The sequence below is a fragment of the Colletotrichum higginsianum genome, chromosome 5, assembly GCF_001672515.1.
Source record: "Colletotrichum higginsianum IMI 349063 chromosome 5, whole genome shotgun sequence".
NCBI lineage: Eukaryota > Fungi > Ascomycota > Sordariomycetes > Glomerellales > Glomerellaceae > Colletotrichum > Colletotrichum higginsianum.
This window is the reverse complement of record NC_030958.1, coordinates 2,490,918-2,517,453: the sequence shown is the minus strand read 5'-3', so window position 1 is coordinate 2,517,453 and position 26,536 is coordinate 2,490,918. Positions and strand designations below refer to the sequence as shown.

The 26,536-nt window shown below is 56.7% G+C and overlaps 5 protein-coding genes across 5 annotated transcripts; 2 read left to right on the top strand and 3 right to left on the bottom strand.

Annotated features, from left to right (window-relative positions):
- Nucleotides 1-3,392: 3,392 nt before the first annotated feature.
- On the top strand, nucleotides 3,393-4,577 carry CH63R_07650 (uncharacterized protein; the record flags this gene model as incomplete). The annotated part of the gene is made up of 1 exon (XM_018302625.1): nucleotides 3,393-4,577. One exon carries the CDS (start codon nucleotides 3,393-3,395, stop codon nucleotides 4,575-4,577), a length of 1,185 nt encoding a protein of 394 aa, XP_018157403.1.
- Nucleotides 4,578-6,123: 1,546 nt separating this feature from the next.
- CH63R_07649 (Pantothenate kinase) lies at nucleotides 6,124-7,779 on the top strand (the record flags this gene model as incomplete). The annotated part of the gene is made up of 3 exons (XM_018302624.1): nucleotides 6,124-6,468; nucleotides 6,528-6,810; nucleotides 6,872-7,779. The coding sequence occupies 3 exons, from the start codon at nucleotides 6,124-6,126 to the stop codon at nucleotides 7,777-7,779; spliced, it is 1,536 nt and encodes a 511-aa protein (XP_018157402.1).
- Nucleotides 7,780-11,339: 3,560 nt separating this feature from the next.
- CH63R_07648 (PA domain-containing protein) lies at nucleotides 11,340-12,168 on the bottom strand (the record flags this gene model as incomplete). Its single annotated transcript, XM_018302623.1, has 2 exons — nucleotides 11,340-11,684; nucleotides 11,791-12,168. The coding sequence occupies 2 exons, from the start codon at nucleotides 12,166-12,168 to the stop codon at nucleotides 11,340-11,342; spliced, it is 723 nt and encodes a 240-aa protein (XP_018157401.1).
- Nucleotides 12,169-12,906: 738 nt separating this feature from the next.
- On the bottom strand, nucleotides 12,907-15,140 carry CH63R_07647 (Adhesin protein Mad1; the record flags this gene model as incomplete). Its single annotated transcript, XM_018302622.1, has 2 exons — nucleotides 12,907-14,979; nucleotides 15,081-15,140. The coding sequence occupies 2 exons, from the start codon at nucleotides 15,138-15,140 to the stop codon at nucleotides 12,907-12,909; spliced, it is 2,133 nt and encodes a 710-aa protein (XP_018157400.1).
- Nucleotides 15,141-24,131: 8,991 nt separating this feature from the next.
- Nucleotides 24,132-26,129, bottom strand: CH63R_07646 (ankyrin repeat and zinc finger domain-containing protein; the record flags this gene model as incomplete). Its single annotated transcript, XM_018302621.1, has 2 exons — nucleotides 24,132-26,023; nucleotides 26,084-26,129. 2 exons carry the CDS (start codon nucleotides 26,127-26,129, stop codon nucleotides 24,132-24,134), a joined length of 1,938 nt encoding a protein of 645 aa, XP_018157399.1.
- Nucleotides 26,130-26,536: the final 407 nt, after the last annotated feature.

Below are 26,536 nucleotides of genomic sequence, written 5' to 3'. Positions count from 1 at the left end.
CGAATAAGGTGGTCTTGAAAAGATGGGTGGATAGTAAGCAGTGTCGGGTAGGAGGAGTTGGGCACAAGTTTGGTCGTGAAAAGAGCCGTCGACGTTGGTGGTGGTGGTGGTGGCAGTGGTGGTGATTGTCTCTAGAGGCGACCAAGCCTTTCTTTGGTGATGGAGCGGCCGATGGACAGCAAGGTACATTACTTGCTCGACGGGTACAGATAGGTCGGAGTAACAATGGGGCGGTGATAGGGGGAGAGGAGGTTGGTTGGGAAGGAAGGTTATGGGAAGACGCAAAGACAAGTGGAAAGAGAGGCGATGCGACAGGATGGCATGGCATGGCATGGGACGGAGGACGGAATGGAATGGTGGGGCAGGCGGACACGGCGTGTCAGCGAAATGCGATGAAGACTGCGCGGGTGTGTGTGCCAGGAGGGAAGGGGTTGCTGTCTCCAGGTTGGCTGGGCGCTAATTGCTTTCTTTCCATGTTCCCGTCCAAAGGCGCACTTGCTATTCGCACATTCCGCATGCCTTGGCTCGATTGGCCCTTTGCGAGAAGTTGAGGACGTCATTGGATTGGGGGGCAGGGGGAGGGTTCGATGGTCGCAGAGAGGCAGGTGAGAACTTGAATGCGACAAGCAGCTGATGCGACCGACGGCCGATAGTGGGGGGGGTAGTGGGACGCCGGGGCGCGCACGGAATGTGTACCTTCCTCCATGCTATACCTACAAGCTGTCTTCCTTCCATGGGTGCAATGAACGAAGAATAGAACATTCCCGACTCGATTTAACAGCGCTTGATTGCCTAGCGCCGCCTGTCTTGAGAAGGAAGGCGCCGGAACACATGCCAGCCACGTCCGGGCGCTTTCTTCCAACGGATGCATTATTATTACTACCCGAGCTACCCAGTACCTAAGTAGGTAGGTAAGATCAGATGCGGCCGGATCGCGATGTCCTCACTCTCACGCTCTCTTTCTTTCTTTCTCTCTCGCTCGCTCGCTCGCGCGCGCGCGCGCGCATGCAGTTGACCAGGAACGTGAGGTGTAGGGTTTGGGATCTCTGGGTATCCATCCGGCTGCGCTTGTAGGCACCGGTTCCAGGACAGAAATTGGCAAAGGCATGATGACTGAGCCCACCCACGTTCGTCCCGTCCAAGAAAAGCGTTCCGTACCTGAATGGAGTGTGAGAACCATGTTTTTCACCGGGTGCGTCGCCCGCTTTCAGGGCGCTTGCGGAAGGGTCTTCAAGATGTTTTTGAAACAGCGCACGATTAGATAACACACATCAATCGATAAGAGTCAGGCGCCGTCTCAATCTCCATAATGGGTAGTTGGAGTACGGTGCATACCCTGTGCGAACCGGCATGCCGGACTGGGATTGCCTGGATCACCCATCCACTCACTGGGCTGGCTTAACCCAATCCTCCCCCGACGCACGCCATCATCTCATCACTAACGACCAGGTATTCGGTGGGGAGTCGCAGAGCGTTGTTCCCCGTAAGGCAACGGACCACCTCACCTCCAGTATAGGTATCACAGAGAGGGGGGGGGGGGGGTATTTATCTTGCCAAGTTATCCCTCACCAAGACCCTGACTGTGTGACCTCACTCCCGCGCGCAACGTTGGCAAACGGTATTGGTAACTCAGTCATGGGTGTTTGCTGTGCCATCTGTGCTTGAGCCGGCATCCCGATAATAAACACTTCATGAGTCGTATTCCGTATTCAGTCTGACAGCAGAATTCATCTTACCCCTGTGTTGCTGCGCGCGAAAAACATGCTGCCATAAGATCTAGATGAACACACCGGCCGACCTGACGCAATCAGTCTCCTTCCTGTCTTGGTATACGCCCTCGTTGGTTTCAACAACTTGCGCTTCCCGCTTCGTCCGCTTTGCTGACATTTTATTGTGTTTGACCTCTTTGTCATCGACATGTTTGCGGAATCTCCAACTCGGAATCTGCCATTCTACGAACTCCCTGGCCCGGCTGTCCATCTCATTGGACGCGGCTTGAAGAGCCCGACCAACATGAACAGGCTATTACCATGTCGCTTTTGACTCGTCCATTCAGAGCCTTCGCGAGTCGAGAACACCTCCAGCAGACAGTTTCCTTGCATCTTGATTGAATCAGTATCCAAGTCTTTGGGTCCATTTGGATCCCTTTGGATCCCAGGCCTGAAAAGTCTGCCGGCGTTGGCTAAAATCTTGAGAAAGGATTCCGTCCCGACATTACTGCTCCATGGCATCTGCTCGCACACCGCCATGTCACCGGCCAGTCGTCATGGAGATTCAATCCCCAGGGAACATCCCGCGCCCGCCAACTACCATCACTGCTGGACCCTTCATCTGTAACACGCACGCTACCTCATTGGCCCGCTGCCGTCGGTCGCAGAGCTGGCTCGAGGTGATGGCCCAGGAACCGCCCCTCATTGGCCGCTCTCTGGTTCGCGTTTCTCCTTGATGGACTCTCTACCCGCCCATCAAGAGCTGCTGCCCCCGCTTGCAACCCAGCCATGTGAGCACCTTATTGCCAGTGGGTGGTCGTCCTGTCACCTGCCGTCCCGCTCCCAATAGTCTCGAGCCCTTCCATGAGCTTGGCCGAGCTTGGCTTCGGGTACACAACGACATTCTTTTGGCGGCGATAATAAATCTCCTGGCAATGTGTCACTCTTGGAAGTTCGACGACGCGTGGGAATGTCAAGAACATGGGCCCTTCTCGTCGTTACTTGAGATACCTTTTCCCGCGATTCGAAGATGGTTCATGTTCTTCCCACATATCCAGCCACTGCCCATCTATTCCTCCGCCGCTTGGTGGACGACGCCCTTATTCGTGCCTGTCATGTCATCAGACTCTGCGGTTCCAATCATTATGTCTCAAAAGCTGATCTCTTGACAAGCTGAGAACATATGCCCCTTGACGCGGGATAACGATAATGTTGCGGGCCATCCAGTCATCTCGGCTCTAATGACAATGTCAGTGTAGTGGCCTTGGTCTAAGAGGCGGTTGTTTGAAAGTCCAAGCTCCACGCTGACCGGCCTGAGTGACAACGTCTTTGTGAAGATGTTGTACTGAAATGCTTTCATTGTCGTCGAGTTCAATGGGCGGCAAAACTTGTCGGTTTGATCCTTTCTGGGTGCAAGAGCTTTGTTCCAAAGAAAGAGAATAGCGTCACTGTCCACGTCTCGTCTTCGACCGCCTGGGGCCATTATTGCTAGCTTCACGTCATTACAGCCCTCCGTATATGTTGCAGGAGTACACCCACAGGCATCCAAGTCTGACAGATTTACCAGATATCTCCGCCTTCATAACATCTCCAATCCTCACAGTCCCTTTGACTCGCGCCTGCTTCGGTTTAGTGGTACTATAAGACAGGAATTACGGCACACCCACTAGTCGTCAGAAGATCATGTATGTCTGGAAAATCGACACCGCCAGACTCGCATCTGGACAGGTAAACGATACAAATAAGCATCTTATCAGACTCATGAACTCGGCTCTGCAAGAACGACACATGGAGCAGGGGTGGTGTTACGATGAGCCCCTAATCGGCCATCCTTTTCTCGAGGTCGTCTTCGCACATAGCTCTGGGAGATGTAAGAGCACTGCGTGGCCTAACGACTACGTCTTCCGTCCTGTCAGACCGGATCTCAATTCCAACGAATCCTCTGTCGTGGTCAATACTGACTTGGCCAGGCTGGCATCAAGATACAACATCCGCATCAATGAGCTGCACAAGTTCATGCGTTTCCCACCCGTCCGAGCCGTCATCCGCACCCTCCTCATTGAGCTAGAGCGCCCGGAAGCACAGCCAGGTCCCCAACTGGACGAAGAGGGCATCATCAACAGCGTAGACGAGTCGATACGTGACTCGAGTGCCTCGGAACGACAAGTGTTGCTGACGCAGCCCACCACACTAGGAGAAGAGTTCGCCGATCGGTCCCTGGTATCATGCCTCGTCAAGTTGTGCTCCCATTTCGAGAGCTGGCTTTTCTGGGACTTTGGGTCCTGTGACGGCCGGTCCATTGTAGAGGTCCTCGTCGGGGTCGTTGGGCTCTTTTGCAATGCATGGGTCCATGCTCCGACTATCGACGTGTCCTGGACACGTCTCAGTACGCCCTCTTTGCCTGCTTCCATTACTCATGAAGCCATAAACGACGTAGAGTCCCCTCGTTGTCCTGGTCTCACGCCCGAAATATGGTTTCAATGGTCTCTACTCTACGATCCCTGGATCAGACGATCTCACGCGGCTCAGCTCCTGAGCCTCGACAGAGACCAAGACACTAAACCCATCGTCATCCCCGCCCTTATCGCGGCGGTGTCGCAGCCAGAGCCGGAGAAGGCAGGCCGTGTCGTCGTGAAATACCAAAAGAAGCCCGAAGAGGAACGCTGGGCGTTCAAATCCATCCTCGACTCTAGATGGACTGGAAAGACACCACGGACTGGGCTGCAGTATCTCGTCGACTGGGAATACGCAGAGCCGACCTGGCAGCCGGCGAAGGACCTGTCGGGGTGTGATCGATGGGTGGTCGGCTTTCACCGAGGTAATTACGGGAAGCCTGGCCCGGTGTCTAGATTGAAGCGCTTTCTCTAAGGTACGTCTCTAGAGCATGATGTTTCTCTTCTCCCGGCCTCTCATGGCTCTCCGTCCCCGGTCTGCTTGAGATGACCTCGGGAACGAAGCGTCTGATGCCTGTTGTGCTGGAATTGAGTGAGTGCGGCACAAATAGTTAGGGGCAGTTAGACTTTAAATGGCGTTTGCTATGTTTTGAGATGCATTGAGGACCTTATGCAAGAGGCCGTCGTGGCTTGGCTAGGAGGTCGTCGGGGCTGAGACCGAAGGACACCAATGACTTTTTATGGGGCCTCATCCCGGCCTGCCTGAGCCGACTGTGAACGAGCGGGCGGCGCGCAATGTACCTACGTTGATATCACTCTCCCAGTTTAGACGATTGACTGCCTAGAGACTTTGGTACGGGTCATTGCGCTGGAACCATTTATCACGTCCGGGTCATCGTGCAAAAGAGAACACCACGAAAACCAGCTACAAGTGGATATGTCTGTGTGTGTTCAACTTATCGCGCATCGATATCCAAAGACGGGCCGACTGTATAAAACCCGCCAATAACGAACTGATGATGCCGCAGGACCGGTATCGACGCCAGCTGTCCCGTTGGCTTTGGAAATTGGGACCGGGGCTTGGAGGAAGCCCACCGGTGGAGCATACCATGAAATGGCCATGACCACCGTCCACGCCGGGCCGGGGTCGGACACGCGCCAAAGGCGATTATGATCGGTGGCCAGAGGTGCCAAATGCTCACTCAACCCTGGCTCTGGAACTAAGTTCGGAGTTGGCTATCAGCGGAAGCAATGAATGCAACGTGGATGGACGAATGGGACGCCACATGTCCGGCTCGTTGCGGAGAGAAGGAAGCCATATGAACACGAACCGTTGAGGGTCGGATCGCGGGAACGGAGTTTGTGTGCTGTGTCTGCAAGGAACCGCTCGCTGTGCCGCACCTGGGCGGCCTGGCAGTGCGGTGCCCATGACCAGCTGAGAGGTGATCTCTAGTGGGGAATGCCCTGAAAGCCTCGGTCCGGCGGCACTTTGTACTTCTGTTCTCTGTACGTTACGGATACCATGTTTGTGATTAGAAGTAGGCCGTCAGGTTGCTCGCTAGCCGAATCCCCAGGTAGCACCTTGACCTAGGCACTTGCCCAGATAGGAAAGAGTACATCTGATCTGACCTGGGTTACTCCCGCTCCTCCGCCTCTTCTTCTCCCCTCCTCTTATCGATAAGGAAAACCCTCCGGAGATACGACGCGGGGACTCGCGCGCAAGAGTAATTAAGGCAAGGATTCCAGTCTGTTCGACTCAAAATCGTCGAGTGTTCCCACAATCCCCAAACCCCTCGATGAACCTCCCCCTCCTCCAACTCCGAAGCGAACTGACGCAGCGCAAAGCGAACCCTGCGCCGACGCAATCCCGGCCAACCGTCGCGCATCCTCCCCAGCCGTCCTCCGACCTCCCGCGAACCTAGTCACGCCGCTCTTGGACCGCCAATTCACGAGCTGCACCGTCCCAAGCCACCTCAGTCTGGCCATCCACGCGCCCGACGACCACCCCATAAAGACCGAGCATGGGCCCCGCGCCTGATGATGGAGGCTCAGCGATCGAGGATCCCCGACCCGACGACGAACGCAACGACGACAACAACAACTCCATCACCACCGCCTCTTCCGACCCCCCCGTCCTGGCTGGCGCCGACATTCGTACGAGAGCCCGGACCATGACGAGCACCGAAGAAATCGACAACACCATCATCCGGCCGGGCTCCGTCCGAATCAACGTGAAGGGTGCCTTCATCGTCGACCCCGATTCGAGTTCTCCGAGCAACAATGGCCGAGGTTCGCCGACCCATCACGAGACGAGCGATATCCGCCTGCCCAACCACCATGCCGTCGTGAGCCATATTGCTGTTGACGTACGCGGCCGTCCGCCCTGTCCTCTGTTCCTGTTGAATGCTAACCTTACATCGCGCAGATTGGCGGCTCCCTGATTAAGCTTGTCTACTTTACGCGTGAACCCCACTCGGCCGAGCCGGGCGGCCGTCTCAACTTCCTCAACTTCGAGACCGATCGCATCGACGACTGCATCGAGTTTATGCGCCACCTCAAGGACAAGCAGCAGACCCTCAATGGCTCTCAACCGAACGCGTTGAGTGTCATGGCGACCGGAGGCGGCGCCTTCAAGTTCTACGACAAGATGCGGGACGTCCTGGGCGTGGATGTTCTTCGCGAGGAAGAGATGGAGTGCCTCATCATTGGTGAGCCTCCCAATGCGCGTCCTCGGTTTGCGTGGGAGGGCGATTGCTGACCCGTCCCTAGGTCTCGACTTCTTCATTACAGAAATACCTCGCGAGGTCTTTACCTACAGCGAGACTGACCCAATGCACTTCGTCTCGCCCTCGGAGAACATTTATCCCTACCTTCTTGTCAACATTGGCTCCGGGGTCTCACTCCTCAAGGTCTCGGGTCCCCGCGAATACCAACGTGTGGGCGGAACCTCGCTCGGAGGTGGCACCCTGTGGGGCCTCCTTTCCCTCCTCACTGGCGCTCGGACCTTTGACGAGATGCTCGACTTGTCCGAACGGGGGGACAATGCCAAGGTGGATATGCTCGTCGGCGACATCTACGGCGGCGACTACGGAAAGATTGGCCTCAAGAGCACGACAATCGCGTCTTCTTTTGGCAAGGTCTTCCGCATGAAGCGCACAGCTGAGAACGAGGCAGAGGATCACGGTGGGCTGCACAACGGCGACATCAAGAACACGGGTCCTTCTCCAGACCCTGCCGAGTCGTCTGAAGCCGGCCACCACGACGCTGCCGAGCAAGACTCGGACCAGCCGTTCTCTGGTGCCGATATATCCCGGTCTCTACTGTACGCCATCTCAAACAATATCGGTCAGATTGCCTTCCTCCAGTCGCAAATCCACAATCTAGACCACATCTACTTTGGCGGCTCATTCATCCGCGGGCACCGGCAAACAATCAACACCCTCAGCTATGCTATCAAGTTCTGGTCGCAAGGCAAGAAGCAGGCTTACTTCTTACGCCACGAGGGCTATCTCGGCTCTGTGGGCGCCTTCCTCAAGCGCCAGCCTCGCAACTGGGGCCGCCGCGGTTCCTTCGAGCAGGCCGAACCTCTTGAGCGCCGGCTGCGGGATCGCAGGATACATGACGCTGAGATGCAGAGTCTCGTTGATGACTACGCCTCAGAATCTGGACGCGAATGAATTGAGACTCTATTCATTAAAAGGGGAGGAGGCGGAACGTTGTCGACTTCGAGCTATTGGGCGTTGTACGGTTGGGGCGCAGTGTTCTCTAGCATTTATGATGCTTGATGGAAGAGCATATGCGGCATGTGAGCGACGTTGGAAAATATGACCGGCCCAGGCGGGCCGGCTCCTCGACACATATCATTATACTTGTCACATACCAGTCTAATGTTAACATATTGCAACTCGGCCGGTCTGTCGAAACGGACCGGACCGTGCATGCCAGTATGCATTACAGCTTCCACCGCCTCGACCCCAAGTCCACCCGGCGCGATGTCATCATTTCATGGCTAACCTGGACACGCACTCCGGTTTCTCGTTCTTTAGACCCGGTTGCTTGGGCATCCTTCAACGAAGCAAAGGTACATCCTCATTGACGCCGGCGCAATGCGTCAGCCATGTTTCCAAGCAGGGGACTCCGCAGCAGTACTCCAGCCTGACCAGCTGCAGGTCATATTTCCGCTGCTCCGAGACTTGCGAGTCGGACGCGTCTCTTCCGCCGCTCACAATAAGCTACCAAACACAAGACGTTGGACAGTTTGTGGAGCACCCGGAGGTCGTCTGTTAAAGGAATATCCAAAGGGTTACGGCAATCACTTTGGATAATGCCACCCGTTCCCGGCATGACGACAACCCCGGAGCTTGAAGCTGCCACTGATCTGATTTCCCTGCTATGAGGATAAAGTGACAGCGGACGAAACGCCCGCTTCCGAGGTATGAGACGCAGATATTCGAAGTTATGGAGCATCACTGCCTAGCGGCGCGGGCAACAAGATCTCCACGTTCACAGAGCAGTCTGCTGCCATCCGGTGCCGTTCACAGCGCCAACACCATTACCAATAAAATGAACCCAACAAGCCCCTTCCATCGCCTGCATAACTTTACCTACAGGAGATCCAAAGGCCCTGTCTGCTCTCCTGTGAATAAGCTAGTAAGGGCTCACTTGGGTGTTGTGCTTAAGTATACCTCAGCCAGCTAGATAGTCTGTTAGCGTATAGGAGGGTTAGTAATAGGTCGTGGTAGGGGAGGCTGGCAGGTGGGCTGTAATCGGTTGACCTTGTTGTCCGCAGACCAAACCATAAGATGCATGCGCCTGGGCACCATCTCCATCGTCCACGGATCCGGACCAGGCAAGGTTCTCTTTCACACTATGCTAGCAAGTTCCGTTCACATGCTCCCAGCGGCTGGGCCAGAGTTTCTCCTGACGTACAACAATCGCAATGACAGAAGGGATACTGGTTACCCGGCTGGATCCAAGTCAACGCCACGATTTACGGTCAGGGATTTTTGCAATGAAGTTTGACAATGATCTCCTGTAGCCATGGTTCGCTATGCGTCTGGTCCTCCCTAACCTTTGTGGCACCGCAAACCCTGACGACACACAAGCTTGCTAGTAACCGTGGACGAGGATACGTGAACATGGGCAGTGACTCACCAGACCCTTCAAGGTGCTAAAAGACGATTTTTGCACCAACCCCATGTCTATTCCTATAAGAAGCTGCATCGCCCACAGGAGATCTCCCATCACTTCCATCTTCCTTAGAACTATTTCCCATCGCATTACGACCCAATTCCGAGAGCACAAGAACCGAGGGCCTACAGAAGGTGTACACCACTCCCAAGAAGATCAAGCATGAAAAGTACAAGAAGAACGTCATGATGCAAGCCCTCTTGATCAGCTCGTGGCACACGGCCGAAACTAGTGGAAGCCGACTACCAGAAGTTCGTCAGGAAAAGAAGAAGAAGAACTTCAAACGTGCGGCACGCAGTCTGTTGCGTGAGGAGGTAGGTGAAGAAGATGGATACAGGATGGATAACAGCCCAACAGCAGTAGGACTCAGCATCGCCAGAGATCTCTTCTTCATCCCGCCGGACCAGCCGGCGAAGACAATGAAAAGAAGAAGAAGAAGAGTCCGACCTGGATAGAGTGTAATACCAGGTCAAACAGAAACCAAAAATTGTGGCCGCCTTTTCTTCGAAGCCTGGCGGGGTTAGTGAAAGGGGGACCGCCAGGTCCGTCGTGCCCAAGCTCTCTTGATCAGCTTGCAGCACACGGCCAGCTGCGAAAGCAGGTGAAGAAGATGGATAAAGAGGAAAAGAAGAAGAAGAGGAGATGTCGGGGGGGTGGGCAGACATTTATACCCTTCCAGGGCGGGCCCCAATCAGCCAGAACATGGAGACCGGTGGTAAGAAGCAGAAGCAGTGATCTTTCCCGACGAACCGATCAAGGCAGCACTAACTTCCTGCCAGAGAGGCGCAAGACGGTGGAAGAACTAAAGGCATGGCAGGAATGGCGCGCATCGTCAGTGTTGCCTGAAGGCAGGAAGGGTGACGGAAGGGGCAGTGGTCAGGGAGCCGGCTCGCAGAAGGTGGCCCAGCACCTTACCATTCGTGTTCCTGGGCGGCCCTCGATCAGACAGAACATGGAGGACAGGGAAAATGCAAGAAGCAGAAGGAGTGGTCTTTCCCGGCGAACCAAACAAGGCAGCACTGGCATCCTGTTAGGGAGGCACGAGACGGTGGTAGGATGGATCAGAGGCATGGCGAAGCAAGAGTGGCGCGCATCGTCATGGCAGGAAGGATAACGGAAGAAGGAGTGATCATTGAGCCGGCTCGCAGGTGATCAAGAATCTGACGATTCGTGATGGTGTAGGAGGGAAGCAGGAAAGCAACCGACGGTAAGTCCTTCGGGCGTGATGTGACGCCCCCCTCCCCTCCCCAACGTATCCCATATTGATCATGTCACTAGGAAGGACGTCCAAACCGGCTGGCATCACATCCATCAAACAGCAACACCGATGCTGCAGAAGATGAATTGAGCAGCATCTCAGAGGTGGAAAGGTGCAGTGAGGGGGTCATGTAGCTTAATTGGTGGCACCAGTGGTAGGGAGCAGACACAGAGATGTAGGCAAGGCATATTGTTCCTTTGGGCCATCTTCACACTCGACGGGTTTGGTAGCAGCATGAGAAAATGAAGGATACCGTACGCTGCTGTGGAAGAACCTGCATTTTAGCAATCCGGTGACAGCATCATGTTTCTTCCATCAACATTCCATCAGCTTACCATGTCTGGTATTTTGAGAGCAACTGGGCAATGGATCCTCAACAACCTTATCCCCTCCAGTTCTTCCTCTCCATCTCGAAGTGGCTTTCATAAGTGGACCGCTGCGCAGGTTTCGGGTTACAAACCCCAAGGCACCAACAGACAAGCGTAACAGCTGGACTGAAACTCGTCCATCGCCATGTTGACGTCCGAGGAAGAACCACTCCAGATGCACTCGTACGAGACGCTCCAAGCCGCCCAACAGCCCGGCGAGACCCCCTCCCCCCCTGCTGGAGGCCTGCCGTCTCTTCTGGACTCTCGACGGCCCCTCAGCCCGAAGCCGTCCATGCCACGGTCACGTCTACCGCCGCGCGCCGTTTGCTACGATGCACTATTACCAGACGACGCTGGCTTGTGGTCTCGCGTAAGGATCTGCTGGCCGCCATGGGCGTGTGGGATCTTCGCCCCTCCCCCCTTACCAGCTGAGACCAAGCTCACGCATGGCCGGATTCTCCGGTCCAGGAAGGTTTTCCATCTCAAAGTAGGCGCACTGGATCGGCATCACGGGTCTTCCGCCCAACACGCCGTTGGAGTGGATAGCTACCACGGAAGCCATCACAGTGCCACCGCCATCACCAATATAAGTAGTTTTATGGCGTTTCTCTGGCACATACGACCATACCCACTGGAGAACTCGGGATCCCGTCCGCTCTCCCATAGATAAGCCAGTGAGGGCCGGATTAGTAGTTGGGTCGGTGACGACCAGCGAATACCTGGTGTTGTATGTACTCTTTTGCTTTTTGGTATGATCTTCATAAGTCTACATACAGTCAGTGCCTGGTTGTTCACGTCAGTTTGTGTTACGCGGAGCCCCCTCCGCCGCAAGGTAGGGAAACCGTCATATGTCGGTCATATGTCGTCCTGACTGGCTTAGAAGGGGAGAAGAACCAGAACGCCCCTCGGGACGTCGTCAACTCGGTAAGAAGCAGCATCGGCGCCGTCATGTTTTCTTGTTGGCGAGAGAGAGGAAGCAGGAAGAGGAAGCAAACATCGGGATGCGAAGGCTGCTCGCCGTTAGAGCCCGAGGCAAGTTTTGTGTGTTCTCCACTAAAAGATGACCGCGACAGATCAGGAAGCACTTCCTCCTTGACTTGAGAACTGAACAGTTGGAGAGAGAGGGGGGGAGCCGAAGCCAGATTGCCGCGACTGAGTTCGCAGATGGAAGAGTCACGGGGCAAACCGCTACCTACAGTCCAGCGGAAACGCCTCGTCAGTCCGTCTCGTACAGTCGGTAAACAGGGCATGTGGAAGTCAAGATGAAAGAAAGGGGTGGGTGTTATCGGTGCACTGGCGAGGGGATGCGCACTGGAATTGTCAACTGCAACTTCATATGAGTCGCGACGCCAACACATTTGAATTGGCCATCTTGATCAACACGTACGAAAGGTGGAGGGGTTGACCACAATAGTCCTCAAAAGTGGCACGCGTGGCTGGATTCATCTGGGCAGCTTTGGTTGGGAATCACCGGCATCACAAAACCAGGGAACGGGGTGTAAATCGTTTTAGAGCGCATGCTGTATTCCTCTCACGAGGATAGAAACTATTAAATATTACACAATCCAACCAGCCAGGGTATATCGCCGGAATCCAACATCTCGCTCTGACCTCCTTTTGATGCATTTGCTTCCAAAGATCCAAGAGAAAACAGTACAGCAGAGAGCTGAAAGCCGAGCGCTATGTGCTCAGTCCCTTTCTGACGCGCTCTAATTCGCGGCCCGGGTTTGTTGTGGTAAAAAGTTATGGTTTTTAAGGCCTTCCCAAGGGTATGAAAAACCCCCGTTTCCCGGAGACCACCCACCATATGCAAGGGTTTGTTCGTAAGGATCGTAAGAATGGTATGTATGATTGCGGGCTTGTAGATTACAGATTTTGTGCGTGCAGCGACATTGGTACAATAAGGAAAGGGGTCTGAAGTGTTCCTCCAACTCGCGTAAGGTTCATCTTAGCAGAAGGGGGAAGTGGCAGGGGCCATGTTGCCCAGCTTAGAAAGCAGCGAGGGCAGCAATGGCGACGACGGCACCGAGGCCGAAGGTAGCCTTGCCAGCACCAGCGGTGACAACACCGGTGGTGGTAGGGACGGCAACACCGCCAGTACCGACAGGGCCGGTCTTGGTGGCGCCAGCGGCGGGAGTCGTGGGGTAGGGAGCAACCGGGGCCTGGGATGAGACAGTCGCGGCGGGTGTGCCAGCCGGGGTGGAAGGGGCGGGAACTGGCACGACGACGGAGGCCGAGTCGGTGGCGAAAGAGACGTGGGGGACCTCGATGGTGGTCTTGATGGTGGCCGTGGTGGAAGAGCCGGGAACGGTCGTGCCGTCAGTGACGCAGGGGACGACAATGGTCTTGTCAACGGTGATGGTGGTGTACTCGGCAGGGTTGGTGGCGGCGGGCTTGGTCGCCGAGACGGTGATGGCCGTGGTAATTGTCGCCGGCACCGTGATAATGGCGGGGTTCTCGGGGATGTGAGGAGCGCAGATGCCCTGGAAGAACTGAGTGGCCTTGGAGATGATCTCGTCGCTGGCACCGTAGGAGTAGATGCAGGAGAAGACGTTCTCGACGAACTTGGCGTCAGGGCAGTAGCAGTTGGCGTCAGAGTTGTCAGTGCAGCCGGAAGACCAGATCCAGGTGCTCAGGCACTGGGGAACGACGTCGGGGCAGGGAAGAGTCTCAACGGGAGTGGCGGGCTTGGTGGCAGAGGGCTTAATAACAGAGCCAGAGCCAACAGGCTTCTCGGAAGAGACACCCTTGGAAGGCTGGCCAGCGGGCTTGGAAGGAGCAGGACCGGGGGTGTGAACGATGGTCTCGGTGACGGGGCAGACGGTGGTGGTGAGGGGAACCGTGACAGTGACCAGGCCGTGGGAGCCGGCGGGGCAGTTGGTGACCTCGGGAGCGCAAGAGGTGACGGTCTCGACACGGGTGGTGTAGATGGTCGAGGTGGTGTCGTAGACGGTGGTCTTGGTCTCCGGGACAACGGGGGTGGTGACGGCAGGGACGGTCTCGGTCTGGGCAGGCTGAGTGCCGTTGACAGGGATGGAGACGCTGGGGAACTGGGCAGCGGTGGTCTCGCCGGCAGGCTTGGTGACAACGGGGGTGGTCTCCTCAACCGGCTTAGAGGCGGAGGGGACGGCGGCAGTAGTCTCCTCGACAGGCTTGGAGGCGGAGGGAACGACGGCAGTGGAGGTCTCCTCGACGGGCTTGGACTCGACAGGGGTCTCGGCGGGCTTGGAAGCGGAGGGAACAACAGCAGTGGTCGACTCCTTGCCGGGAATGGAGATAGAGGGAAGAGCCTCAGAGGTGGTCTCACCCTTGCTGGGGACGGGAGCAGTCTCGGTCTCCTTGACGGGGGCGGTTGTGGCGGGCTTGGTGGCGGCGCTGGTCTCCTCAACGGGCTTGGAGACGGAGGGGACAACGGCGGTGGAAGTCTCCTCGGCAGCAGTGGTGGTCTTGACAGGCTTGTCGTGGGTCTTGGTGCTCAGAGTGGTGGCGCTGGGGAGAGCACTGGTCTTGGTCTTGGGAGGCTTGGAGGTCTCGGGGGGGCTGCAGTCGAAGTTGATGGTGTGGATGCCGACACCGCAGGTGGACTTGGGCTTGGAGGGCTGCTGGGGGTAAACGATGGTGACGTTCTTGGCGCCACCGCACTGGGAGTTCTTGACAGTGGTTCCGGACTTGGAGCAAGCAGAGCGGTGCTTGCAGCTGGAGCCGTCGGGCATGTCATAGTGGAACTCGAGGTCGCAGTCGAACTCGACGGTCACGTCGAAGTGGATGATGGAGAACTTGTCGGGAGCGCCGGAGCCAGTGCCGCAGCCGAAAGAGGGAGAGGTCTCCTTCTTCTGGCCGCAAGAGCCAGAGATGACCTTGCCCTTGTTAAAAGTGCGGGGAGCCAGGAGGTCGCGCTTGGAGAAGTCGGATTCACAGGTCCAGCCCTTGAAGTCCAATCCACCGTAGTTGTTGAACGATCCCGGGGTCAGGTCGCTCCAGGAGAAGCCTCCCTTCTGCTTGTCATCACACTTGTTGTCGGTGTTCTCAGGGGAGGTGAAGGAGGGGAACTTGTTCCAGCCCTGTGGAGCTTGTCAGTAATCCGAAGCCCGCCATGATAGCGAGATCCCAGGTCGGGATCACGACGAGAGATGCAGCGACGTGTTGGTCTAGGGGTACGTACGGTAGCAGCGACCTGGCTGACGCCGGCGGCAAGGGCCAGAAGAGCAACGCTGTTCTTCATTGTGAGATATATCGGACGAGTATCCTTTCTGGAGAAATGGGTGTACTTTGTTCTAGCGAAAGAAGGAAACAAAAAACTAAGTTGGTATTAACGTGAGAGTAAAGAAGCGAATGACTTTACACTCAGAAAAGCGAATGGACAGTTTGTTTGATAGAACGAAAGTAGGAAAGAATGTTCGATGAAGAGGGGAATCGAAACGACAAACAACAGCGGGAAGAGACAGAGTCTATATACCAAGAGACGACTCCCATCACGGGGGGCACTGTTGGCTGCGAGGTTCCTCACCTGAGGAGGCCATTTGCCCGGGGGGGGTACGGATATGGAAGAGGACTGGACGGGGATGGATGGGAGACGGGGTGGAGTCAGCAGAAGGTGCGGCGAGTGCTGCCGTGCTGCACGGGCGACGGGGCTAGCGCTAGTGCAGGCACAGCGGACCCGTAGCATGGCCATGGATGTGTGGATAATGGACGACACTCCAGATACAGTAGTGTAGACATGGGGGGGCCTGATGGCGGGCGGTGGCCGCGGTGGGCGCACATGTGGATATGGGACGGAGCTGACGGGTTGACCTCAAGAGAGAAAGCAGAGCCGGGCTCATGGCGACCTGCTTGGTGCCATGGTGGCCATGACCGAACAGGGGTCGGTTTCTCGAAGAATAGGACGACCAACTGATGGATGATTGGACGAGGGAATTGCAGGAGGAGCCCAGAAACAGCACCGCCTTCTTCGCATCCGGTACCTGGGCGGCTGAACGGTTCCTATTCGAGCGAGTGGTGCTTGGATCGGAGCCAGGAAGAGACGGAGAAGGAGGTTTTGGCGCCTGGGCCCCTATGAAACCGTGCAGTCGACGCGGCCAATAAACAGGATGAGGACGGGGTTCACTGCCCTGCTAGTTGGACGGTCATCGACTTTGTCAACTCCCGGAAGGTGCTCCATAGGGACCATGTGCCACTGGGGATGACGGGGTTGACGAATTGGAAGTGGTGGATGTTGAGATTGAGTGTGCTCAGCCTTCCGGAGCAAAGGCAATGCTCATGCTCATGCTCATGCATACCCGTGTGCTAGGTGGTTAGCTGTGCAGGTGCTTTGGCGTATGACATACTTAGACCATGGATGAGCATGACGGACGACGATACTGGCAGTGCTGCGATGAGCATCCGTCGATGGGAAGAACAAACGACGCCATTGTGGAGATGGTTTGGGGCGCTCGGCTGGAACTAGATGACACCGCCTGCTATGCTCGAGATGAAGGTGTCGTCGATCAGTCAAAGCCATGGTGGACGGAAGAGGCGGCAGCGAATGCAAGACGGCGGCGGTAGTTTGGCTTAACGATGGTGAGATGGTGCGTCGAGCCTTCGAGCCTGCGAGCGCCGAGGGAAATTTGATGGCGAGGTCGGTGCGTTGGTCGCCGCGTCGTCGCCGCCGCCACCGCCCTGTCAAGGATAGGGGAAGACGCCTTGGAGAAGGCAGTCTGCAGTCTGCAGTCGTCTGCAGCGCTCAGGCGAAGATGGATCTCGCATGGAAGAACCAGACGAGCTTCGCTTTCCCAGGATGTTCACTCGATCGGTACGTACCCAGAACCCCCCTTTTCTCACGGTGCCGTCTACGGACAGGAAAAGCAACCGCAACAGGGGTTGCCAGCCTAGCGATGCTGAGGCCCCGACAACCACCACGACATGAGAGGCAGAGAGACTCGGAGAAAAAAAAGGAGGCCCAGGCTGTGAAGTGCTTGCCCCCTCGATACCAGTGTCTGGCAGAGAAATCTGCGTGCCTCTTGGTTGACCGTTGGCACTACTCTCCGCAGGGACCGATTTTAACATCTTGGCTGGGAGAAGGGGGGCGCCAACAGAGGCTTCATAACGACGCCTCCTTCTGGTGGTAATGAACGGCGGCTGTCTGGGTTATTGACAGGAGACTCCAACCCCAAGGGTGCAGTTTCCTTGTCGCTACTGAACTCGTCCCAAAGATATGTCCGTATCCGTACATGAGGCAGGATGGTACTTAGTCAGGGGTAAATGGTTCAAAGTTTGGAGGGTGAAAGCTACTTAACTCTACTATGTACGCTGCGGGGGGGCAGATCCACTTGTCCTCGCCCAGCCAATCGTGGATTATCCCGACTAGGGTTGCCGGGAACATGCGATGCCCAATCAGAAAGCCTTGGACGGACTCTTCGAGGATGGGTTGGTAATGGGTGGCCTAGACACAGCGATGCGCTGGTCTCGGCGCCTAACGGCAGCCCGCCCAGCGCTTGGAGGCGACGGAGGGATGGACGTCCTCGCAACCTTGTGGATTGGGTAAGATGATGATGCACGTAATCGACACCCGCGAATGTTATTTTCGGCTCGTGCATTGTTTACGGAGACGCAGGTAAACGACGCTGATCAAGAAGGTTGGCGCTGTTGGACATGCGGCACTTCTGGCCCAGGTCTATCCCTCCGTCTCGGACGTGACGCCCGCTCATCCTATTTACCGACGACACATGCATGTTGACATATCGACACTACGCGGACCGCTATGCGTGCCCGCCGTGTTCAGGTACGCACAGGTTATGCTTACTGCACTCTACTCGAGGTGAGGAACATTGGACGGAAGAAGCTTTGAAGAGCAAATAGTTGCCGACCAATGGCAGCTACCCGGTCGTCTGAAAGCGCTCACTGTTGAGTGAGAGTCAACAGACGAATAATTTACGAACCGACCGGTATTCTCCCTGTCGCCCTCTCCATCCTCTCTGTCCCTCTGTCAACTTCTCCACACTGTAAGCGTCAGACGACTTTCAGTTCATTGTACTCGGGGTTTTCGGCCTCAGGCGCTCCTCGCCCAGTGTAGGTTGAAACAGCTCAGCCACAGCACCGGTCCCCCCCCCCCCCTTACGCTAATGCAGGAACGGCACCTCGGAGCCAATCACTGACGAGCGGAAGGGAAACTTATTACGCTTTAGGAAAACCGCAACCCAGGTGCCACCCTGGGGTGGGTAGGCAAGAAGGACTCCGTACGTCGTGCCTGCTTTCTGTCTCGCGTCTATAGAGCATGTAAGCCGTTTTGCTTTTGCCAGATGCCCACGGACGACTTCTTGGTGCTGGCAGTCCAGAACATCCTTCGGGCTCCGCTTCAATGTCCCGCTGAATCTCCACATCTTTCTACTTCGTGCCCCTGGCCTTGACCCTTTACCCTTCCCCTGTTGCTTCTGTCTAACGTTCACCTCACCACCCCCCGACTCTGCAAGGAAAAAGCATTAAACCGATATCCGGATGGACCATCCGGTGGTCTGTGTCATACACCTGCTTCGAAGTCCACCCCGATCCCACCCTCGGGCCTCGCTGCTCAAGGCTCAGAGCTGCTCCCCTTGCTCAAGGCCTTGTCCATCAACAGGGAGCATGGAACGAAGCCATGCCTTTTCGAGCACAATGAGATGCTGGGGAGGGGGGGTCATCGACACACGTACTTTTCCCCATTGTGACGAAAACTTGTCGGTCTTGTTGCCCAAATCCATCGCCACTCACTTCTCATCCCCGTTGACGATGCTCCAACCCTCTCTGGCCAGAGGTCCTCCTCCCTTGCCCCCCCTTTTCTTCTGATTCATTCTCCATCAGTTTTGCTCCCTGCAGGCGGCCTTTGCAACCTAGCAAGAAAAGCCTGCCCCTCTTCTGTGCGATCAGACTCTGTTCAAATCGTTCGATTGAGGGCCCAGTTTGGTTGCCACGCCTACCAAACGACATGATCTCGTGCTGGCTATGCTCGTTCCAACTTATCGCCAAGGCCATGCGGCTATTGCCAACCGGCCCAGCAACCCAACTGCGAGGAAACAATGAAGCAGCGGCAGTCTCTTCGGAAACGTTGCAAGCCCAACTCGAGGATCAGCAACTACTCTTGCCAGCCTGCCATGTTTGGGCGCTTGCCGGCTTGGGGTCGTCTGTAGGAGGGCATCTCGATAGACGTCACGTTACTTGGCCTTCGACAGGCCGAGAACAACTATCAAGTCATTCAACTCGTCTAGACCTGAATGCACATCCAACCGATTCCTTCCGAGGGACGCCTTGTTTCACCACTCCAGCCACCCGAAGTCGGCAAGATCAATTGTGGGCGTCAATCGAAGACAACGGTATAATACCACCTTACCACCTTACCACTCTAGCGATAACGTAACGCTAGCGGTGATGGCTCGCTCTCGCTTCCCAAGCCAACGCTTCTGGACCACCCACTCGGCGGCCCTCATCGCGTAGTGGATCGACAACCTGGAGCGTTTCCCGGTTTGCATACGGGCTTAGATTTTAAGCATCCTTTTCTATTCGGTGGGTGGCCGAGCTGCTGCACGATGACTGGCGCCATATCGGGACCATGATTCAAGACCATCTGCAATCTCTTGGGAAGAAGCGCTTGCTTGACCGCGCGGCACCATGTGATGACTGCTGACAGGCGCCTCGCTCCAATAACTTACTCGCCACCATGGGGCCTGGCCACCTACCTATCACCACCAAACAGGCTGCAAATGCCTGTTCATACAGACTCAAGCTGAGACAAGTCGACACTTGGTGACTTGGAAGATGGTAGCTGTGGACAATCGCGAAGAGCCGTGCGGGTAAACCCCGGCGACGTTAGGGCGTTGTGTTGTCGCCTCTCTCTCTCCTGGCAGCAGCAGCCATGTCTTGGGTCTTGAAGGATGAGCATCGACAAAACAAAACCGTCGGCACCATGCGACTCGAGGTTGCTTTGGCACCACCCCAGACCGCCATCTATCCCCAACCAATATGCCGGGAACCCAAACAGCTCTTCCTAGCATGACGTCGGCCGACTGCCCCATTCAACGCCCACCAAGCCAGAAAGAGCCGACTCAGCCGGGGCCCTATTCCTAATCGGGGACCCTCACCTGAATCTGAGAATATGAGCCATGCCCAAAGCTGCCAGCAATACGACCGTCCTCGCTTGCATTCTGAATCCTAGGTGAACCCTTCAATTTCCACTTGCATTTGGCTGAAACAAGACGTCTTCTCGTGCCGGAGCTGTCAACTCTCGAGGAGAGAGACAGGCCTCTTTGGATATTTACTCCAGACAATCAACGAACAGTGCGCGCCATTGGGGCTCGTGCGGCGCATCTCGAGCAAGCGCCGCGGCGAAGGGGGCCAGGATGAGGATCGGATGACAGGCGGAAGCGCACACACAGGGGCGCGCGCACTGTCTGTAGACAGTGCCTGACTGCAATCATCTCCGCAGACAGCGGCGCGCCCCAACAATGGCCGTTCCTTTCCGCGGACTTTGACCTCTTTCTCCAGTCAGAAAGACGGGCCTCCCCGAACCCTGCGGACGCCTGTCACTGTCAGGGAGCCAGCCTCTATCCTTTCCCTTCTCCCAGCGAAGTATCCGAACAGAGCCTGACGGCCGTGCTGCTCATCTCGTTGTCGGAGCCGTGGTCGCCGTCGAGATGAAATATTGAAAGTTCAATCAATACTATCAGCGATTGGGAATTGGAGCTTTCGTGGCCTTTCCCCAGAACGCAAGCTGCCCGGCCCCGCCTGATCGTCGATCATTGAATCCCGCAGATTGGTTCAACGTCTGGTTTTGTCAAAAGGGGAAACCAGGCCATCCAAGAACGGGTTGATAAAGAGTTGCTAAGTAGAGAGAGGGCGCGCGCAATTACGGTTCGGTCCCGATCATGAGATCGCTCGGTCCCATCGACGTGCCCTGGTCGCTCATTTCTCGCCATATGGCTGACCGGGTTTCGTTCTCTCTCATTTCCCAAGTCCCGCCGAGCTTTCTATTCTCAGCAACCTTCTTTGCCAACGTTGCATTGGTTTCCTCGGCACTTCAAGATCTCCCAAACAAGACGGTTGGAATAGAGGGCCGGTCAACATCGTTTTGGGTCGTCGTTGGCGCCCCGTTGTCCCCTCCGCTACCGGGCTTGCCTCTGTCCACCGGCATCCCTTTCGCGGTGGACACTCCGTCCCGAAAACTCAGCACTCCTCCGCGATGGCTTCGACTCCCCCCTGTTGCCGGAGGACAGGCCAGAGGTTCCAGGGGCCGGCACCAGTTTCTCCAACAGTGCAACCCTGACGGTGGTGGCCGGGGTCGTCGCTGATAACCTAAAGCGGAACTAGCTGGCCCGATCCCTGTAACAGGGGTGCGAAATCCCCGAGTCTCCAGTCGACATCGACTGGAGACCTCTTGACCGGCACAAACTCACCTTCGACCATGCTGCTCTCAAGCTTGCGGCCTCGCTCCCAAGTTGGACGCGTCGGGCCACTGTAACGGCATCTACACTTTCCAACACAAGTCTCAGCTGTTTCACGCTGCAGATACGAAGTGTTTCCTCTGCAGTTGTGGCTGAGATGGATCTTGTCTTGGGCAAGTTCGCCCCAAACTTCATCCAAACACCAAGGCACAGTCGAACGACGTGGCCAGCGCAAGGTCTATCTATCTCCGTCTCTCTCTCTCTCTCTCTCTCTCTCACTCTCTCACTTTGCCGTATGTCGGCGAGTCAAGTGCGTGGTCGCCGGTCGCTTTTCTCGCCCTTTTTCACAGCCTATCAGGGGCTAACCTGTTCGTCCCATCAGCTTACATCACGCACTTCGTCCGAACGGGTTGAGAATTCTCCTATGCATCTGACCCCTCCCTCATTTTTTCCACGTCACACCAGGAAAACAACACCTCGTCAAACATGCAGACTGAACACAGGATCGCGTCCCTCATGCGAGCCCTACAGTGACGTCGGATTGGGGCTGTGAAGCTTGTTGATCGAACTAATTCCCAGGCAGTTCCGCACGCTGGGCCGCCGCTGGCACTAACACGATGCCCAGGGGCTCTTTCAACATTCAGCTTTTTCATCATCTACCTTCTGTTTCCTTCCCTCCGACGGTGGAGAGACATCGATATGGGCCCGACAGAGAGATTGGGCGAGTTGTGGTAGCGATGGTTGGGCCGGCCAGTGGGGGGGGGAGTTGGCTTGTTTCACGACACGAGGCTCGCCGATATTGGTCACGGTATACCCTCCCCCTACCCTCCCACATCGAGCACGGGGTGCCGTGTTCTCTCGCGGGGCTTCTCTCGCCTTTTGCAGGTCCGATAGACCAAGACAAGGGCTTCCACTTGCTCTGTTCCCTTCCCGCGGGGCTTGAGGAGGTGGCTGTGAAACGAAAGCTTTCTATTTTACTCTGGTTGGCCCTGGTGTGATCGCCACCACGACTCGGTCACCGGCGGCGATCTGCCGCCATGCACGGGGAACCCCCTTGGTTCGGTACCTTTTTTCCCCCCCTTCGGAATTTCACAACTTTAGGGGTGGGGAAACTGGTGTTGATTCGCCCGTTTAGTCTGCGCATTTCTGTGTCGGCGACGGCGTCTTTGAAGTTCATGCGGATGGGACTTTGCACTACGAGTTTCTGCGGACGCGTCTGCGACTGGGAACCTGACGCGGATGGGATAGCATTGAGATGCATAGGTGGGCTAGGACGGACGCCTCGGGAGTGTACGTCGGCTCGGCTACGGTCGGCGTCCGATCTTTTGTCGGTTCCATCTAATCCGCTTGTGTCAAGTGGTCCGTACGTCTCGGGCTCGGTCGCCTCGTCGTCGGTGACTCTTTGGGGATAAAGGGGCAAACCTCGTTCCAAAAAAAAAAACAAAAAAAAAAGGGAGGGGAGGGGCTGCCGCTGCTGCTGCAGGTACCCCGTCCGTTTCGAGCGGCTGCGAGAGGCGATTCTCCGGCAAGATCGGGATTTGTGGAGGAAGGTGGATGACGCAGAGGAGAATAAGAAACGCTGACTTTTCATGCAGGCTCGAAAGAGGCACTATGCGTGTCTTGGTGCATTGACGTTGGCTGCCGTGTCGCTTCAAGACAGCGGCGCCGACGAAAACGACGACGACGACTTGATAATACGATATGTGGGCATGTCTCTCGTGTCCAGAAGGTGGAGATATTGCGACGAGGCGGGGGGTGGAGGTTTCGTTGCATGATGGAAAAGTTCCCTGCGTTCGTCAGAATGGGTGTCGACATAGAAAACTCTGCCCCGTAGATGCGTAGCCAACAGACTTCTCGAAGGGGATGAGGGGGGGGGGGGATGAAGTCGGAGACGCTTCGCTGCCGAGAGCCATTTGGCCGGAAAACCCGGTCCGTGAGATGGTACCTCACTCTGCAATGCTTCTTCGTTTCCGATCTTGGAAAACGTACTTCGTCGGTGCTGCGGATGAGGCCCGGGACTGTCTCGGCCGCCCAGGCTGTGGACCGTTGGTGACGCAGGACTTGTGCTGGTGAGCGTGTTGGGACATGACACGCCTTGGGATGCTGTCAGGTGTTCCTCTCTGGGAGGGAGGTTCCTCATTGTGAAGTGGTTGTCGTCGACGTCGTCGTCGTCGTCGTCGTCGTCGTGTCTCAAGCCGCCTTGTGTTTTTTGTCTCAGTGAACTTGATGTGGGAGGTCCGACGTCATATTCCGGGGACGGAAGCGAGTCCGCGACATGTTGGGATGCCCGCTGCGCCGAATCATGCGTTGGCCGCCGACGAACATATTGTCGGGCCCGCGATGTCGGACGGGGGGAGTCGTTCATGACTTGGCCTCCACGGACGGAAGGGCTCCGGGCATCACGGACGATGGAGGACCTACTACTTACCGCCATCTCGAACCTTTCCCCTGAAGATCAAAACAAACCCTGCAAAAGAACAGATAGTTTACATATGCGAAAAGGAGGGAAGAAAAAAAAAAGAAAAAAGAAGAAGAAAAGTCTGACCAATGTGCTTTCATCTTTCGATTCGAGTTAACTTCGGGCCACCGGGGGCGGGGGGCACTCTCGAAGGTGATGCAGTGTTTCAATGCGACATGCACAGCTCTCTGGGCCATGCGCCGCTCAAGGGGGGGTATTTTGCTCAGATAGTAACATCCATCTAACCTGGCCGTTTGGGCCATCCGAGTCCTGCATATACTGTCAAAGTGATGATGCACTCAGGCGCTACTACGCTTGCTTCCATGTCGTTGGGCGCATACCGCCCAACAATTTGAACCCCTCGACGAAATCATACACCGCTCTGCATCCGCTTGAGACGCTCTTCGGCGGCCCTCGCCCTCCTCTCGCGGTCAAGCTTCATCCGCATTTCAGGGGTCAGGCCTCTCGCCTCCTCCTCCCGCTTGTCCTGCGCCGTCTTGGTCGACGCGACGGCCGCCAGGGCGCCCGCCCTCTTCTTCCTGTCGTTGTCGGTCTTGGGTCCCTCGGCGCGCAGCCTCTCCTCCTCGGCGCGCCTCCTCTCCGTCTCCTTGCTCTCCCTCTCCCTCCTGTCCCGTTCGTCGCGCTTCTCGGCGTCCGCCTTGCTCAGCGGCGCCGGCACCCGCGCGGCGTCCCAGTCCCACTTGTCCTCGCCGAGCTCCGAGCGAGCAACGCGGAAGGCGTCTCTCGTTGACCTGTCGCCCGCAAGGTCGAAGGGGGTCTTGCCGTCCTTGTTGGTCGCCAGTGGCGAGGCGCCGCCGCGCGTGATGAGGCCGAGGACCAGAGGTGCGGCGTTCTGGTGAGCGGCCAAGTGCAGAGGCGTCGGCGCGTGGTAGTTCTGGTCTGGGGGTTGGAAGTGGAAGTCCGGGCTGACATCGTTGCTCCTCAGGTAGGACAACAACGCCGGAAGCTTGGAGCGGCGTATGAAGGCCTGGATCTGCGACGTGTGCAGCAGTGCCGTCTCCTCCGCTTCCGTGAGCTTCGGCCTCGTGGGCTTGGGAGGCGCGGCTTTCGCAGGCGTGGACGGTTCGGGCTTCGGTTTCGCTTCTTCCTCCGGGTTGATCTCCCTGACTTTCAGTCTCGTGAGCTCGATGAACGATCTCATCAGCTCGTTCTGCGTCGCTCTCCGCGTGCTGAAGGGGAACCCCCGTAGCCTCGTGTCGTTGTGCGTCAGAACCTGGCCGTCGTACGGCCCGAATAGCGTGCGCCGGTTCGTTGCGCCCGTCGCTCTGATGAAGAGCAGCTCAGAGGTGTCGAGCAGGCCCTTCCAATCCTGAAGCAGGTTGCGCACATCCTCAACCAAGGCTTGCTCGTTGTACCGACGCAGGCTGGAACCGGCCGAATGGGCATTGCCCTTGGAGTTGTCGTTGGCGGATTGCGAACCGCCCTGCTTGCGACGGGTCGTGTAGCGGTGGAAGGTCTTGTGGGCGAGGACGGTTGCTTCCCTGTTCAGTGCACCGGCCGAAGACTTGTTCTGCCGCGGCGCAAGCGAAACCACCATGGCGGCAAAGTGGCCGCCGCCGATCATGCACAGGAAGAAGTGAGGGCCCTTGTAAGCCGCGGGCGGCGGCGCCGAGCCGTCCTTTGGCACCTTGGGCGCGGCTATGGGGTCCAACTGCTTCTTCTTGACAATTTTGACAAAGTTCGCTTCGTCGCGAAGCTCGTCGCCCGTGAGTATGGCTCGGTACAGGCCGAAGTAGGTGTTGGGCGGCAGGACAGGGGAAGTGAACCAAATTAGAGGCGGCTTTCCCTTTCCCGACCGCCGCACTGTGTCTTCATCCCCGTCGTCCCCGCCCGGGGCCGGGGTTCTGTTCCTCTCGGCGAGGGTCGCTTGCTTCTTTAGCAGCGCCGTGAGAGTAGTATCCTTGCGGCCCGTCTCGTCTTCGTCGTCATCCGACTCTTCCGAGTCCGAGCCCGAAAGACTCTCATCGAGGTCACCGATCAGCTTCTCAAAGTCGATCTCGGACACGGGCTTTGCGCCACGCAGCTTCTGCTTCAGGTTGTAGTGGTGCCAGTCGGACTTTTGATGGCTTCGCTGGTCGAGAACGGACGAGAAGTTCGCTGCACACAGCGAGCAGGCCTGAGAGCCGACGAGATCGGTGCTGGAGGCGTCCTTTGTCGGCGGCGACGTCGGTGTCTCGTCGGGGATCGGGGCATCGGACCTGAGAGAGAGCGTCGTCAGGACTTCGGGCGGGAGGTCGTAGACTGCGACTCGGTTAGCATGCGACGGCGGGGCGCAGAGGGTGGGTGGCCTTGGAGACGAACCATAGAGCGGCCGCCTGAGGAGATCTGGTGTCGCTTTCGAATCCATCGTGACCGTTTCTTTGGGCCTCGGTGGGAGTTGTTGTTGTTGTTGTTTTGTTGCAGCGAGAGATCGAGTGCGACAGTTGTTCGTCGTCTGCGCCGGTCGCAATGGTTTAAAGCTCGGGATGGCGGGGCACTTCCACCGGCATGACGAACAGCTCGACTTCGGGGTTGAGTCAGCCGGTGAGTGGTGGGGTGGAATGCGAAGTCAAGCCACACATCTTGTCAAGCGGCAGCCACAGCGCTCCCCGCGACATGTGGCGGTGCCAGAAGGGGAGACAGAGGGAGGGGCAAGCTCAAGTGGGGGATCGTGTGATCCAATGAGACACGGAACCCTAGCAAACCTGGCCGAGGGTCCTGACAGGGGGGGTCCTGACGAAGCGAGCTGAAGTGACATGAAATGGCGGTCATCAC